The 17,094-nt window shown below is 36.6% G+C and overlaps 1 protein-coding gene across 1 annotated transcript in view; it reads left to right on the forward strand.

The window, feature by feature from the left end:
• Window positions 1–16,672, forward strand: part of ABCD3 (ATP binding cassette subfamily D member 3) — an 82,409-nt gene extending 65,737 nt beyond the window's left edge. Inside the window, exons 17-23 of the mRNA XM_036856731.1 lie at window positions 2,583–2,660; window positions 2,766–2,831; window positions 2,933–3,022; window positions 3,505–3,624; window positions 9,981–10,085; window positions 13,030–13,086; window positions 15,183–16,672. Coding sequence (XP_036712626.1) covers window positions 2,583–2,660; window positions 2,766–2,831; window positions 2,933–3,022; window positions 3,505–3,624; window positions 9,981–10,085; window positions 13,030–13,086; window positions 15,183–15,260 — 594 coding nt within the window. The 3' untranslated portion in view covers window positions 15,261–16,672. The remainder of the gene's footprint in view (window positions 1–2,582; window positions 2,661–2,765; window positions 2,832–2,932; window positions 3,023–3,504; window positions 3,625–9,980; window positions 10,086–13,029; window positions 13,087–15,182) is intronic.
• Window positions 16,673–17,094: the final 422 nt, after the last annotated feature.

The following is a 17,094-nucleotide window of genomic DNA, read 5'->3' on the forward strand; positions in this document are numbered from 1 at the left end:
TAGTTGCTCTGTGGCATGTGGGATCTTCCCGGACCAGGGCTCAAACCCATGTCTCCTGCATTGGCAGGCGGATTCTTAACCACTGCACCACCAGGGAAGTCCCTTGGGTTTGTTTTTGTATGTCCTTTTTTTCTCTGTGTTTCCCACCTGGAGAAGTTCCTTTAGCATTTGTTGTAGAGCTGGTTTGGTGGTGCTGAATTTTCTTAGCTTTTGCTTGTCTGTAAAGCTTTTGATTTCTCCATTGAATCTGAATGAGATCCTTGCCAGGGAAGTAATCTTAGTTGTATTTTAGATATATCATGCTACTCCCTTCTGGCTTGTAGAGTTTCTGCTGAGAAATGAGCTGATAACCTTACGGGAGTTCCCTTGTATTTATCATTTTTCCCTTGTTGCTTTTAATAATTTTTCTTTGTCTTTAATTTTTGCCAATTTGATTACTATGTGTCTTGGCGTGTTTCTCCTTGGGTTTATCCTGCTTTGGACTCTCTGCACTTCCTGGACTTGGGTGGCTATTTTCTTTCCCATGTTAAGGAAGTTTTCGACTCTAATCTCTTCAGATATTTTCTTGGGTCCTTTCTCTGTCTCTTCTTCTTCTGGGGACCCCTGTAAAGTGAATGTTCATGCGTTTAATGTTGTCCCAGAGGTCTCTCAGTCTGTCTTCATTTCTTTTCATTCTTTATTCTGTTCCACAGCAGTGAATTCCATCATTCTTTCTTCCATATTCTGTTCCCCAGCAGTGAATTCCACCATTTCTTTCAGGTCACTTATCTGTTCTGCTGCCTCAGTTACTCTGCTATTGATTCCTTCTAGTGTACGTTTCATTTCAGTTATTGTGTTGTTCATCTCTGTTTGTTTGTTCTTAAATCTTCTAGGTGTTTGTTCTTTAATTCTTCTATGTCTTTGTTAAACATTTCTTGCATCTTCTCGATCTTTGGCTCCTCCATTCTTTTTCCGAGGTCCTGGATCATCTTCGCTATCACTATTCTGAATTCTTTTTCTCGAAGGTTGCCTATCTCCACTTCATTTAGTTGTTTTTCTGGGGTTTTATCTTGTTCCTTCATCTGGTACATAGTATTCTGCCTTTTCATTTTGTCTATCTTTCTGTGAATGTGGTTTTCGTTCCACAGGCTGCAGGACTCTAGTTCTTCTTGTTTCTGCTGTCTGCCCTCTGGTGGATGAGGCAGGCTATGTAAGAGACTTGTGTAAGCTTCCTGTTGGGAGGGACTGGTGGTAGGTAGAGCTGGGTGTTACTCTGGTGGGCAGAGCTCAGTAAAACTTTAATCCACTTGTCTGCTGATGTGTGGGGCTGGGTTCCCTCCCTGTTGGTTGTTTGGCCTGAGGCGACCCAATGCTGGAGCCTACCCAGCTCTTTGGTGGGGCTAATGGTGACTCTGGGAGGGCTCACACCAAGGAGTACTTCCCAGAACTTCTGCTGCCAGTGTCCTTGCCCCCACGGTGAGCCATAGCCACCCCCCGCCTCTGCAGGAGACCCTCCAACACTAGCAGGTAGGTCTGGTTCAGTCTCCTATGAGGTCACTGCTCCTTCCGCCTGGGTCCTGATGCGCATACTACTTTGTGTGTGCCCTCCAAGAGTGGAGTCTCTATTTCCCCCAATCCTGTTGAAGTCCTGCAGTCAAATCCTGCTAGCCTTCAAAGACTGATTCTCTGGGAATTCCTCCTCCTGTTGCCGGACCCCTAGGTTGGGAAGCCTGACGTGGGGCTCAGAACCTTCACTCCAGAGGGTGGACTTCTGTGGTATAATTGTTCTCCAGTTTGTGTTCTCCCAGTGGTTATGGGATTTGATTTTATTGTGATTGTTCCCCTCCTACCGTCACATTGCAGCTCCACCTTTGTCTTTGGATGTGGGGTATCTTTTTTGGTGAGTTCCACTGTCTTCCTGTCGATGGTTGTCCAGCAGCTAGTTGTGATTCTGGTTCTCTCGCAAGAGGGAGTGAGAGCACATCCTTCTACTCCACCAGCTTGATCCCTTCCATGAAATTCATTTTGTTTACATCTGTTCATATAGTTTGTACAAGTCTTTATATATACCTTTCCTGAGCCATTTTATTATGGTATATTTCTTGTAAGCAATATATAACTAGATTTTTTTTAAAAGTACATTGCTTTTAAAAACCTCAAAAGCACAGCAAAATAAACATTATAATTCTTTACTGACCTCCCCAACTAGGCAGGATGAGTCTATTCAGCACCCGATATATTGTTAAATAATGACAAGTTGTAGAGCAGTATATATAGTACAATTATATTTTTTAAAAAAAGACTGTTTACATACATAATTACTGTTTTCAAGAATTCAAGCTTTAGATCTTTGTGTTCTGATTGAGATTAAGTTGATATCAATCAATAGTGATATTTAAGTGGGAAAAAAAGTGACTGAGTAAAAATTGAAAGTAAACAAAAATAAAAGGTCTCTTCATCCATACCCTCCACTGCTTCTACCTAATATCACATTTATAGACATAATAGAAAGCTTATCATTAGCAAAGAACTATTTGACTCTATGGAAATGTTCATTGAGTATATATTCTATTTAATTAATTCATAGACTCATTTCCTTTCAGGTTCGGTCTGGGGCCAACGTTCTGATTTGTGGTCCAAATGGCTGTGGAAAGAGTTCACTTTTCCGTGTTCTTGGTGAAGTAAGTAAAAATTGGCCTTAAGGTTTTGTAGTCTTATTTTGCCATATAATCTACCACATTGTGAAATTTACAGCTCTTCTTCCCCCTCCTCCTTTGCTTTTATAGTTATGGCCTCTTTTTGGAGGACGTCTAACTAAACCCGAGAGAGGAAAGTTATTTTACGTTCCCCAGGTAAGACCGTGTTTGAGTTATTTTATCATCTTTGATTTCAAGATCTTTTAACTTATTTTTTAAAAAAACACTTCTAATGATTTTTGCTCTGTTACTATCAGAGACCTTATATGACCCTTGGAACACTTCGAGACCAAGTGATATATCCAGATGGAAGAGAAGATCAGAAAAAGAAGGGGATTTCTGATCTCGTAAGGAAATGTTTATATCCTAGACTTACTGAAAACACTCCACTTCAGAGTCTTTATCTTAATCAGTTAAGTATTTTAGATTTCAAGTAGTTTATCCTAACCTTTTGTAAAGGCTTCTACAGCCTAATCATTAATTATAACTTTCCAGGTTGAGGTAAGATGTTAACCATGTTGCTTAAATATGACTTGTTGAATGTTTAACCTTGTCTTTACACTATTGTTTGTTTTCTCATTGCCCTTGTCCTTTAATTATGTACAATAGTAGTATTCTCTTTATGCTGCTAGATATATTTTGTCAAAATTAATATAAATAGGAAGTAAAGAGTTTAGGTTTACCTTTGTGCCACATTCTTTTGTGAAATGTGCCTTTTTTAGTGATGTTGGCAATAGTATTATAGTGATTCTAGTTTAAAAAATAAAGCAAGATAGAGAATGTTGGTTTATATTAAGCATGAGTTCATCTTTAATCATTTTGCTGAAAGGTACTGAAGGAATACTTAGACAATGTCCAGTTGGGTCATATCCTTGAACGTGAAGGAGGCTGGGACAGTGTTCAGGATTGGATGGATGTACTCAGTGGTGGAGAAAAGCAAAGAATGGCGGTAAGTGTGCTCTGAAAACACTGCAGAGCAATGCAGCTGGTTGCATAAAGTCACTCTTAGAATCCAGCATTTTGATAATCAGGGCATACAGTTTTGTTTTAATCTTTTTATTTAGCAATTATTATAGTGTGGCTTAGTTTATATGATAATAGAAGTATAGCTTGCATGTAAATTTGGAATTCTGAAAAATTCAAAAATATTCCTATGAAAGGAAAAGATGCACATCCAATTATATACTGTTAATCCGTTTTTCTAAAAGTTGGGGGAACTTTGTGGCACATAGGTCCTGGTTGGGTTATGAGATCCCTTTCAGTATTTTTTCCCTATAGACGCCTCTCTGTCTTAGCCTATTCTCTCTAAAGTAGCTGAAGGTATTAGAGATGTTAATTTTATTATCATTTTATTCTTTATTCTGTTCTTGTCCTTTCCCTTTATCATTATATTTATCCTTGTTTCAGGGCTCAGTATCTACTACCTAAAGTTATTTAGAATTTAAAAATTTTCCTAATATAAAGAAACATTTGAAAGGAATTATTTTATGATCAACTAAAGTTATCCCAATCAAACATGACTACAAAATGTGACATATTAAGAGTGATTCTTTGAGTACTCTGTAAAGGGGGATAACTTTTATTTTTTTATTTTATTTTTTGTAATTAATTAATTAATTAATTTTTGGCTGCGTTGGGTCTTCATTGCTGCACGCGGGCTTTCTCTAGTTGCGGCGAGCAGGGGCTAGAGCGCTCTTTGTTGTGGTGCGCAGGCTTCTCATTGAGTTGGCTTCTCTTATTGTGGAGCATGGGCCCTAGGCGCGTGGGCTTCAGTAGTTGTGGCGCACGGGCTTAGTTGCTCTGTGGCATGTGGGAATCTTCCCAGACCAGGGATCGAACCCGTGTCCCCTGCATTGGGAGGCGGATTCTTAACCACTGCGCCACCAGGGAAGTCCCAAGGGGGATAACTTTTAGGGAGTCATTTTCTAACTAGACATACCATAGTTTGAGCAGATCCAGAGGAAGTTTTTGGGGAGGGAGTGTTATAACCTTGTGGAAATTAGAGAAAACTGTAGCCAAGGGAAGATAGCAGAAGAATGGACCTGTTTCAGAATTGCTTACTGTTTATCTTCAGGTTATATTCTACCTTTTGGTTACCTCCTATTCCCTGATTGTTTTGCATGTTGTTCTTCTCCAGATCATACCCATTCTATATGAACTTAATATCAACTTAATATTGTGATTTGTCTGGCTAGTGAGATTAATCTAGAGTGATGAATGAATCATAAACAAAAGAGAAGAGTGATACCAGCCATACTCAAAGTGGAAATTGGGCTGAAGGCGTGAGAATTTAAAGTGATTGGGCATTTCTGAAATCAGTTTAGAAGATGCCTATAGAAATAACTGCAATTCAGGAAAACTAATTTAAATTCCTATACTATGACTTCAAAGAAAATGGAAGGATAAGGCAAGATTCACAAGTGGACACAATGGAGACTCAGAAAGAAAAATAAATCTGCTTAAACTAAGGAATTGTATATGTGTGGTATAAATGTTACACAGAGGGTAGTTTTTATTAGAAGATAAGAAATTTAAGGGTGTGCCTAGAGGAGTGAGAGTTTATTTTGGAAGAATAGGGAGTGGGGGAAGGAACCCTGTAAAGCCAGATGAACCACGATAGAGCTGGGAAATGGGGAGAGCTCACCTGTAACACGGTTGCATGGCCAAGCCCTTGACAGGGTGTGTTCTGTATAGGCCAACATTTGGAGAATTGAATGTGAAGTTTAAAAGAGAGCATATTGTTTTGCTACTTTAGAAGGGTTTGGAGGGAGTTAGAAAAGGCTAATGCAATAAATATCAACATTGCTGAAGTTGGGTGGAGAATGTGTATTCATTTTATTGTTCTTTCATTTTTTTGGTAGGATTAAAATTTTCAAAGTAAAAAGTTGATGGGAAGAGAAGACATAATTTTTATAAATTATAAAAACCTATAATTTATAAATTATAAAAATTATAATTTTTAGGAAGAACAGACTTTGAAAGGTTTAACCAAAACAGTGAATCTATAAGAGTGAAGGTTGGTATAAAACAGATGAACCAAAGGAACTCTTAGGTAAGGAGAATCAGGATTTGAATTTGAGGGAATGGAATAAAACTACTGAATAAAGGGAGATCTGGTGAACACATTTCTAAAAGTCCCTTGAAAAATATCAACATAAATATAGGGGGAAATATTATTCCATTATTTTAACAGCAAAAAAATTAATTATGGTATGCTTGCCACAGAGTTTAGGATTAGCTAAGAATCTATTCTATGAAAGGCACTTAGCTAGGTGGCTGCCTTTATAATCTAGTTAGGAGAGCCAGATATGCTCATTTAATTGTGATACCAGGCAGGCAGTCTTCAGTGATAGTTACAAAGAAAATGCCCTAGAATACTGATGAGGGAAAGATTGGTTTGGAATGGCAGGTCCTGTTTAATTCTCCCAAGAACCCTGTGAAGTAAGGTACAGATGAGGGAAAGACTTGGAGAACTTAAGCAGCTTACTGATACCAAACAGCTGCTGCATGGCAGAACTGAGATCCACGTGCAGGTGGGTCTGACCCCAGAACTCTTGCTCTTCACCAGTACATTACAGTATATGGCCTTCAATGTGCAGATGAACTGTCTGACCAGTTCTCTTCTCTCACTGTGCCTTGAAGTCTCAAGTGACATGCCTTTTTCCCCCGTTGCACCCATTTGGGTCCAGCCATCAGCTAGTCCAACCCTGGTCCAAACATCAGCCAGGGTTGCTCCACCTAGTATCATAAATTGGGCTGTCTTATTTCTCTGACCCATAGTTTTCTTTTCTACTCTTTTGTTCTTGCTCTTCCTCTTTAGTGATGGTTTTTTTATATTGAATTATGAGAAAGTATATATGATAGAAAAGTTGGAATATTTATAAAAGTGTAAAGAAAGGCCCAAACCACCTTACCAGACATACCACTGTCATAAGATTTTTAGTGTTTTTTTAAATCCATTTTTGAAATGAATTCTTTTTCTTTTACCTAATTGGCAACTGTCCCCGTTCTTCAAACTCACTGAGATCTCTCTAATATTGACCCATTCCTTCTCTATAATTGATCAATTCCCTTCTGACTACCTTCTTTCCTGTCCAGCACAGACTTAACAATCCAGGGCCTGGCACATAGGAGGTACACAGGAGATATTTCTTAAAGGAATGAACAAATGATCCTTTCCCCTTAACTTCCTTTCCCACTTTTTGTTTTCTCATATTATTTAAACACCAATCCAAGAGCAATTGTTTGCCTTGGCATTTCTGTACATTGGCTTCTGAGCACCGCTGGAAAAAAAATCAGAGAATAAGATGGATTGGTGGCACTGCACTTCCATGGTTTCCGGTCTCACAGGGCTTCACAGCATGGCTTGGCAATCCTATTACTGATTTTTGTCCCTCTGTCTCATTTTGCAAGATAATCATTTGAAAACTACCAGTCTCAGGCTTTCTACCCCATTACCTATTCCACCACTCTGAGCAGAATAACTCTCCTCCTACTTCTTAAAGAAAAAAGAGTTGCTGTTATTTCAGTTACATGACTGCTAATTTTTATTGAGTGCTAAATAGGCGATAGGCAGTATGCCAAGCACTTTACACAGGTTATCTCATTTCATTCTCGCCATAGTCCTGTGAGATGAGAGCTGTGAGTGTCCCATTTCACAGAGGAAATAGAATGTAGAACAGTTAAGTGGCTTGCCAGGCAAAGATATCTAGGAAATGTTAAAGCTGGTGGGGGGTGGGAGTGGCCTGTCATGCTCAGTCAGCAGTATGACTGCAGAGTTCGTATATTCCAAAATCTCCTTGACTGAGAAACCAAGTAGCTGACTGCATGGTGGGAGAGAGAAAGAAACATGATGAGAAAATTTCCATATAATGTGCTAAGTGTGGTGACGAAGGTATGCAAAGCATTGCATGGGAACACAGAGGAGGGGCATTTGTGGAATGCCTTCAAATCATCACTCCTCTTAGTAACTTTGCACTGGGCTGTCCTGACCTCCCTGCTCCCACTGTTTGTGGAGGATATGTCCTCCGTCCTCTTGAGAAAGGCTAAATGTCTCCATCTATGTTTTTGGACCCTCCCTCCTCCAACTTTATCACATCCCTTTCCTTCAGTTATGCACCCCCCCGACAACCCCCCCCCCATATTTAATCTCTTCTAGTCCTCTTATAGAAAGATATTTTCAGGTCTCTGTGATCTGAAAAGCAAACTCTGCCTTAACCAAAGGTCCCATGTAGTCTATACCTTTCATTCTCTGCACAGCTGAACTTCTTGATGGTCTGTCCTTGCTGCTTCCCCTTCCTCACACCTCTTATAAATAAGATATAAACCCCAAGAAAGCTGTTTTTATGTTTTAGTCATTCATTTATCAAATATTTGAATGTTTCCTATACTTTACAGGTGTCGGGTGTACAGTAGTGATTAAAACGGAGTCTCGGCTTTTGTGAATATTATAGCCTAAGGGGTAGACAAAGAAACAGACAACATACAACTTACAGTATGTGAAGAGCTGCAGAGGTGTTACAGAAGGGACCCACTTGGATTGGGGAAAGGGATCAGGGTAGGTTTGAGAAGGTGACATTAAGCAGAAATTTGAAAGATGCAAGGAGCAGAGTAAGGCGTTTGAGACATAAGGAAAGCGACATGTGCTAAGCCTGTAAGACCTGTGACACATTGTGTCCTGGTAGTTGAGAGGAGATGGTGGCTGGAATGTTGAAGTTAGAGAGTGAGTAGTAATAAGGTTGTGCGGGGCCTTGTAGACCATGGTAAGGAGTTTGAATTTTATTCTAAGTGAAATGGGAAGTTATTGAAGGGTTTTAAGCAGAAGAATGAAATTCTCTGTTACGTTTTTGGAAGATCCTCTCTGGTTACATGGAGAATGGGTTAAAGAGGTGCAAAAGAGGAAACAGGAGGCTATTTGTGGTCATCCAGGCAGGAGAGGATTATGCTCTGGGCTAAGGACATGATTGTGAGCTGGGGGAAGGTGAGTAGGGTCCACAGGACTGACTTGAATGGACTAAAAATGGGGGGGAGGGGAAGGGAGGAGGAGAAGGGAAAGATCAAGGAGGACTCACAGCTTTCTAGCTTGAGCAGCTGTTTGACAGTTTCATTTCTGAAATGTTCAAGATGGGGTGGGGGAAATGGATGAATGGATTTAAGGGAAAAATCTAGAAAATCCGTTGAGTTTTAGATTTTTAAAGTCTGCGAGTCCTGTAAGATATCCAAATAGAAAGATCAAATAGGAATTTTTGTGTATCAGTTTGGAAATTAGAAGGGAAGTATGGGTGAGGGAGATATATTGGGAGTTTACAAATGTAAATAATATTTGAAATCATGAGATTTGATGAGATTACTCAGAGAGAAACAACATAGGAAAAAGAGGAGAGGACCTAGGAATTAACCCTCAGGGACCCCAACATTTAATGGTCAAGTGAAAGAGAAAATGCTGGAAAAGAAACTGAGAAAACAGCATAAGAAATGGAAAGAAACTTAAATCCATGGTTTCACTCTCACTTTCTCAAGAAGGAGGGAATGGTCACCTGCGTTGAATGTTGCAGAGAAGATAAATTGGGCAAGGATAGAAAGTGTCCATTGGTCATGCAACATGGAGATCATTGTTAGGAGCAGATGACAATTTGGAATATCTGTTGGACAAAGGATCAGAATAAATAATTCCCAGAAAATAAGATACATATGGAAAATAAACAGCAAAATGTTCAGCATTACTGCTAATCAAAGAGATGTAAGCTATAATAACCTTGATGTTAATTTTCACTTATAAAATTAGCACAGCCTTTTAAAAATGAGCATGCCCAAAACTGACCGCAGGGATATATACAACAGGTGCACTCAAACATTGTTGGTGGGAATATTAATTGGCAACATAATATTAATTGACATTACTTAAGCAACAAAATGTTTAAAAATAGTCAGTTTTTGTATGAGTCATCTATAGTCTGAATTCTAAGATTTCATCAAAATGTGTACCCTCTAACCTGTTTTAGAGAACTTTCTTTAATACTAGTTTAAAACTCAACTTCATCTCCCATCAGTCTTAAAAGTTTTTGCTTTACTCTTAACAATATTTCCCATGTGTTACATTTTCCCCTTTGTTCGGGAAGACAATAAAAACAATCAGGTTTCTTTATATTGTTTTTGTTTCTGAGAAGTAGATTTTTTGAGTTAGAATAATTTTCATCTTTGCTTTAGAAGACTGTAAATGAGTATTTAATTTAAAGTAAATCTATTTTCCCGTATTAATTTTAGCTCTCTAAATGATTATACAGAATATTTCTTTTTATGCTTCAGATGGCAAGATTATTTTATCATAAGCCTCAGTTTGCCATTTTGGATGAATGCACAAGTGCAGTTAGTGTGGATGTGGAAGACTACATTTACAGTCATTGTCGAAAGGTAAGTGTGATAAATTCTCAGTCCCCCCTTTCAGTTTACTCTGTGTCCAACCAAATATCTACCCAAAAAGAAGATTCCAAGTTGTAAAGTGACAAAATTACTATCATAGGATGATATCTTGCTTTAATATTTTAAACTGATAATTAATAGATATGAGTAAAAAGAAATTATCAATGAATTCTGAATATAATTCTTTTTAGCCGTGTATTAGATATAAAATAAATGTTTAAATTTATTTTCCTTTTAACTCATTCTCTATACTCAGAGTTAATAAACTGATATTTTCTTAATTTGTTCCATCAACTTTACCTAAATATCATTTGTTTCTTTATAAAGAAAATTCAAAAAATAAAAAAAAACTTTAATTAAAAAAATTCGACAGTAATTATTTGGCAACTTTTAATTTATCCATTTTTTTCTCTGGCCTGGCCAGTATCTTACCAAGGCTTCTTTTAGTAGCCTTTTCTGAGGCTTTCTACATTGGTTCCATTCTTTAAGTAATTATTCAGTCGCCTCAGTTTTTTTGTTTGTTTTTTTTTCCTGTGAGGAATTGTCACCATCATCTATACTTTCGTTGGATTTTGAGAACAAGAGCAGCATAATCTAACTGTTTTAGAGTTTCAGTGTAAGCAAATGAAGTACAGGAGTCTTTTACCATGTTGTAACTGTTCTTTGGGAGTTCACAATAAATATAAAAAGTCATGATGCATGTATACGGTATCAGTTCCTGCTGCTCAGAGTGTGGTCACAGCTCAGCAGCAGCGGCATTGCCTCGGAGCGTGTTAGAAATGCGGTCTCAAGCCCTACTGCTAAATCAGAGCCTGCGTTTTAACAAAACCCCCGGATGATTCAAATGCACATTAAAGTCTGAGAAGAAGTGGCCTAATGATGAAGGAATAAATTTGCTACATTCATCTTTTAGGAAGATTTTATAGCTACTGATTTTATTTCTTGAATGGTTTTCTGCTCTTAATCAGTTTTAGTCATTTATAATTTTTTATCCATTTGTCCATACATATTTTCAGATTTTATAGGCATTAGAGGTGTTTGTGGAATCTCTTACACATAAAACCAAGTAGTCTCTACTTGATTAGTGATTTAGAGGCTCTTTGCTGGTAATTTTGTCCATGCAGTTTCCTCTTATATCTAGCTGTAGGCTGCAAGTCCCCACAAAGGATGCAATTCTCCTACGTATAGATTCCACTTAAAAGAAAAAAATTCTTATGGAGCCCCCAGTTGATAAATTGTATTACTATAATGGCACTTGAATATGGATAAGCATGAAATGAAGTATGAACTTAAACTTAAAACTCATTTACAGAAGCTACAAAACCAATATAAACTTATAAATTAAGTACAGATAAAACTTTAAAACACAGTTTCAAAATTGCAGCATTAGAGAGACCTATGATACTGTTTTGCTGAAACTAAACCACTGGTTTAAGTTTAGTCTGAGGTCCAAAAATAATAGGAGGTCCAGATCTTATATTTTGAATTTTGCTTACGTATTTTGACTGAAGTAATTCTATTATAAAGAATGCCTTCATTAAGTTGAGATCTAATCCAGTTATTTTAGAATTGTAAGAGAAATAATATCTGAAGTGAGCTTTCAAAAATAAGATGTGTTACACCATCGAAATATATGTTTTATTAATAACTGACCATATACTTGTCATGCAGTTCCTAACCTGTTTGAGAACCTTTCCCATGGCAGCCAAACTTATGATACATTAAAAGTTTTAAATGATACCACTTTAAATCACCACTTGGTGCCAACAGAAGTGTAAACACAAACTTGGGCACTTAAATCTCATGATAGAAGTGATAAGAAGAATATACTTACTCAAAATTCTTTTTAATTATCAAAATGAATATAAAAATTAGAACTCATGGTGGAGATTTCCTGGCTACCCTAGCATGTATCTCAGCCTCAAGAGGTCCATTTTGAGAAACACTGATCTAGAGCAAGGTTTCTCAATCTCAGCACTATTGACATTGTGGGTTGGATGACTCAGTTGTGGGAGGCTGTCCTCTGCTTTGTAGGATGTTTGGCAGCATTTCTGACCTCTACTCATTAGACTTCTGTAGCACTCTCAGTTGCAACAATCAAAAAAGACCTTGCCAAATGTCCCCTATGGGACAAAATCCCCTGCCTCCACTCCCTGGTTGAGAATCACTGATCCAGAGCAACTAGCTGTATCTCTTAGTGTTGCTTTGAAAATTTGAAGAACAATCCATAAATCCTAATTCACAGTCTGAAATCCAGTAAGCTTGTAAAACCAAAAGATTTTTCATTATTTTGTAGCAAGCTCACTGGGTAGCCAGACCTGGCCTGAGCTAACAGAAGATTTTTAAGCTCTTATTTATCTCACTGAATGTTCATGTCCATATGTGTTGTTGCAGAAACACTGATGTGTTTGATTTCAGAATTCTGCCTCTGAACCCTCTGGGGGTTTTCCAAAATCTGAATTCTAAGACATTCCAAAATAAGGGTTTCCAATAAAAGATTATGACCCTGTATTTGAAAAACAAATTTACTGTAGGCAGTACTATATTGATTTAATTTTCCTATTTTTGACTTTTTGCTACTTTTACCACCTTTATACTCTTTTCATATATTTTTTCACAATAAAATATAAAATGTGCTAGGATATATATTTTCTGCCCAAAACAAAATAATACACTTAATTAAGCTAGTACCTATTAGTTTAGTTTTTTTTCTTAAAGACTCTGTTGATACTTGTTAGTTTTTATTATGTGGTCAATGGCCTGTACTTTGCATTACCTTAAACATTTGGCATCAGTTAATAGTTTTTTCTCTTTGGCATTGATTTTTAACTATAGCTACTGAAGACAGTCATCTTAACAGCTTAAATTATATAGACTAGTTTAATTTGTGACTCTGTGTTATTGATATAAACCTAAATCATTTTCCTTATATTAGGTTGGCATTACCCTCTTCACTGTGTCACATAGAAAGTCTCTTTGGAAACACCATGAGGTTTGTATTTCTTATACTGAATGGTATAGTGAGAGTTTATTTTCATATATGAATTCAGATGATTATGGTTTTAGATTTCTTGGTGTATATTCCCTTATAAATACATAACTTAAGGGAAAAAGGTGACTCTAACTCATTTTTATAAAACAGGATTTTCATAAATATTATTGTAGTTGTTAATTTTGAAAGCTACAATATATGTAAACAGTCCCTAGTTATATATGATAGATATTAGAGAACCAGTTAGTGGTTCTCCAGTTTTATAAATGACTGTTGTATAATAACTGATTAAAATGTGCATAATCTTATCACAACTATGGCCAAATAAACTTTTTCTTACCATTCTGTATTGACAGAAGGAGAAAGTCTTAAGAAGGATCAGATAGCAAAGAGTTTAGGGACAGTTTTAGTAGAGACCAGGACTACAAGGAGGAAACTGTATAATGTCAGCTATGTTTGTCCTCACACTGTAATAAATAGAATTCATTAGGTGGTCACTATAATTTACAAAGATATTACAGTGAGGTTTACATGGGTACAGGTGCTCCAGCAGTGCCATAGTGCCATTCTCAGTATGGGAGTTCTTTTCAACTCTTAATGTAAAATAATCAAACCCTAAAAATAAACCCAGCTTAGTTCCTTTTCTCTTTTTTCTTTCTTTTCTGTTTCTTTTCTTTTCCCTTCCTCCCTCCCTCCCTCCCTCCCTCCTTCCTTCCTTCCTTCTTCTCTCCCCCCCTTCCTTCCTTCCATCCTTTCTTTCTTTCTCCCTTCCCTCTTTCCTTCCTTCTTCTCTTCTTTCCTTTTTTTTCCTTCCTAAATGATACAGAGAAGGTTTGAGAAAAATTGGAACATGGTAAGGGTGTTTTGTCCCATAAAATACATACCTGATTGATTATCGTTTTAACCAGATACTGGGCTAAGTGTCATGAGGGATACAGAGTACTGTCCTTACACTCAAGAACCTTACGGTTTAGATGATAGTGTATAAATGGTTAAATGAAGAGCATGGGATTTGAAGTCAGAAAACCTGGGTTCAGGCATCACTGTTTCTGGCATTAATTGCTTCCTTCGTATAATAAAGTATTGATCCTTGCCTAACTGTCTCATAGATTACCGTGAGGATCAAAGAGGTAGCCTGTATGAAAGTTCTTAATAAACCGTGATGAAGTTCTATATAGCTGTTGACTTTTAAAGATAGTTTTATTATCTTAATGACATAATTTGCCCATTTTCATGAATTAAATGAAAAACTAAATAACTAGAAATCAAAGCAGTTTAAAATATACCCAAGCCTTTGTGTTTTCTCAGAAGTTCATAAACATTACAGCCATAGGACAGTGAAAGGACTTGGGTTTCCCCTCTCCTCTTCTCCTGGAGGTGTAGACAGTTACCAAAATAACCATCAGGCCAGTGATCATGTGAAGGAGGGGTAACACAAAGAACTGCAATGTTAAAGAGTCCAGAATAGCTTAAAAATAACAGTATAGAAAATGGAAAAGCAAAGGTCTTTTCTGTAAACAAAAAACCACTGAATAAAATGGAAGGCTTTGTAACTGTCCTAAGCATCTTCATAGGATGAGATATTTGGGCTCACTCTGTAGTTCTCATCCTCCTCTGCTAAGTCAAAGAACAAATGAACAAAAAACCTTAAGTTAGAGGTTCTGAGCAGATCTGGGAAACCAGCTAAAGTAAGTATTTTAGAAGCTGTCCTATACGACAGACTTGCACTTAGTGCACTTGCACCTCTGTAGATCAGATCCTTGGTTGTGGAGTGGTAGAAGCATTCTAATTTGTGGGATGCTTACAGATTTGGTTCCTTTAAAATAATAAGGAAGTCTGGTGTTTTAGTTCTCTTAATGGAAAGTACTATATCCACTACAAGCAGATGTATATTGTGGCTCCTTTTAGAAAGAGTGGACATCTTCTTTTAGTCTGTCCTTGGAAAATGGTATGCATTTCTGAGTATAAACTTTTGAAGATTTTAGTGGCTTAAAATAATTATTTTCAATCATTTTCTTGTATAATAACCTCTACATAAATTCCTGACAAAAAGGAGATTCTCAGTTATTGATTTTTTTCCCCCTTCTTTCCCATAGTACTACCTGCATATGGATGGCAGAGGCAATTATGAATTCAAACAGATAACAGAAGATACAATTGAGTTTGGCTCTTAGAATCCAGAGAACTGTATTGAACCAGCTTCAATGAAATAATTACACAATACAATTAGAAATACAAAGTACATTGTAAAATAAAGTTGAGCTTGTTTTTTTAAACAAAACAACAAATTAACTAGATATAAAATAATTGCGAATAAGTTGTTGAAACATTTAATATTATATAGGATATTGCTAATTGTGTATATGTTGGTTTAATTATTAATATGTACTAAGAATGTCCTTATTCTTGTGGTTAAAAACCTGCCTAAATTAAATTGGGCTTAAATCAGTGTAACCTGATTCATCCTGGGATGTAAACCATTTGAAGTCAGCTACTTTGACTTTTATGGCTCTATCTTTTCCTTCAATGAAGAACCCTATTTAAAACTAGGGTCATCACTTGTCCTGTTCTAACAAGATAGTCTTGAGTTTCATTTTATTGTGCCCCCATGATAGTGGGAAACAAATCATAGTGTATTATCAAAATGTACATCTTGGCATAATGGCCTTTATTACCCTGTGGCAGATGTCTTTAGCTGCCACAGTTATACTCATTCCTTGCTTATGTCTTGGGGTACATTTGAATCCAGGAAAGCCATTTGGATTTTCTTTGGCTAAATAATAAATGTGCCCCTCGCAATCTTCATTATTGAGTTGTTCTGAGGGTTCTTTGTGGTGATGCAACAAAAGTATATGTGCAGTCTTGCTTACAGGGGATGGTTACTGTGTTTCACACCTAATCTTCTCAGTGATTGGGATATGAAAACACAAAGTCCTTACATGTCAAGCTCAAGGTCTTATAAGATTTTTAGAATTTTTAAAGAATTGGATGGATTTGTGTATGTTAGGAGCCCATTCATTAGAAGTGCGGTGGTTACATGGTGTTAAACTCCAGATGAGCCATAGGAATGTACTACATGAAGTAAAGCACTGAGTATGCAATGTTATCACTGTCTTTGACTGTGATTTTATGTTTAAAAAATACGTTATAAAATTATGCACATGAGTGAATTATGTTTCCTAAGTCACTGTTTTATCTCTGTGACTCTTTAATAACTTTTTTATATTTGGGTCATTATGTTGAACTGTATCCTAAGAGAAATCAAATTCATCTCACCAGACCACCATTAATGACTATGTGTATTATTTGCACAGGGAGAACTGAAATTGAGTATTATCAATAAGCTAGATATGAAATCAATTTTATCAAACTGGGATTCAGAAAGGGGCTTTTTATATTCTTGTTTCTGCATAACTGGTTTGGATTTTTTTTTTGCAGAATTAACTATAAGAATCACTGACTACCAAAGTTAAAACTTGATGTACTGATTCCAGAATACGTAACATTCAATTTTTACCACTTCTCTTTAGCAAACTTGTATACTTACTTATTTTCTGTTCAGATTAAAAAAGAATCAGATATCCTATACAACCTTTGCTTGTCCTTTTTATTCTGGTATATAAATCCTAGGTAGTTCATACAGAGTTATACAGTCTTGACTTGAAAAATACAAAAATAAACATTCAGAAAGCCCTTTTAGCATCCAGTATCTCTTTTTTAAAAAATTTTTGTCAAATGTGGTTTTAATGGAATGAATTTCTTCTTTAGAAAAGCCAGGAAAAAACCTTCAGTGTACTTCACAAATGCTACCAAATAGACAGGAGACCTTAAAAGATAGTATCAGTCCTGGGAAACATTTTATGGCATGGGGGAAGTTTCAGATTTTCAGATTTCTAGGTTACCCAAAGCCTACTAATAGAAGTATTTTCCTAGCTGCCTCCTTATTTCTCTGTAATGGATTCTTGCAATCAAAAAATTTGTTTTGTTTTTTTTTCTTTATTTTTTTCT

The sequence above is a fragment of the Balaenoptera musculus genome, chromosome 1, assembly GCF_009873245.2.
Source record: "Balaenoptera musculus isolate JJ_BM4_2016_0621 chromosome 1, mBalMus1.pri.v3, whole genome shotgun sequence".
Lineage (NCBI taxonomy): Eukaryota > Metazoa > Chordata > Mammalia > Artiodactyla > Balaenopteridae > Balaenoptera > Balaenoptera musculus.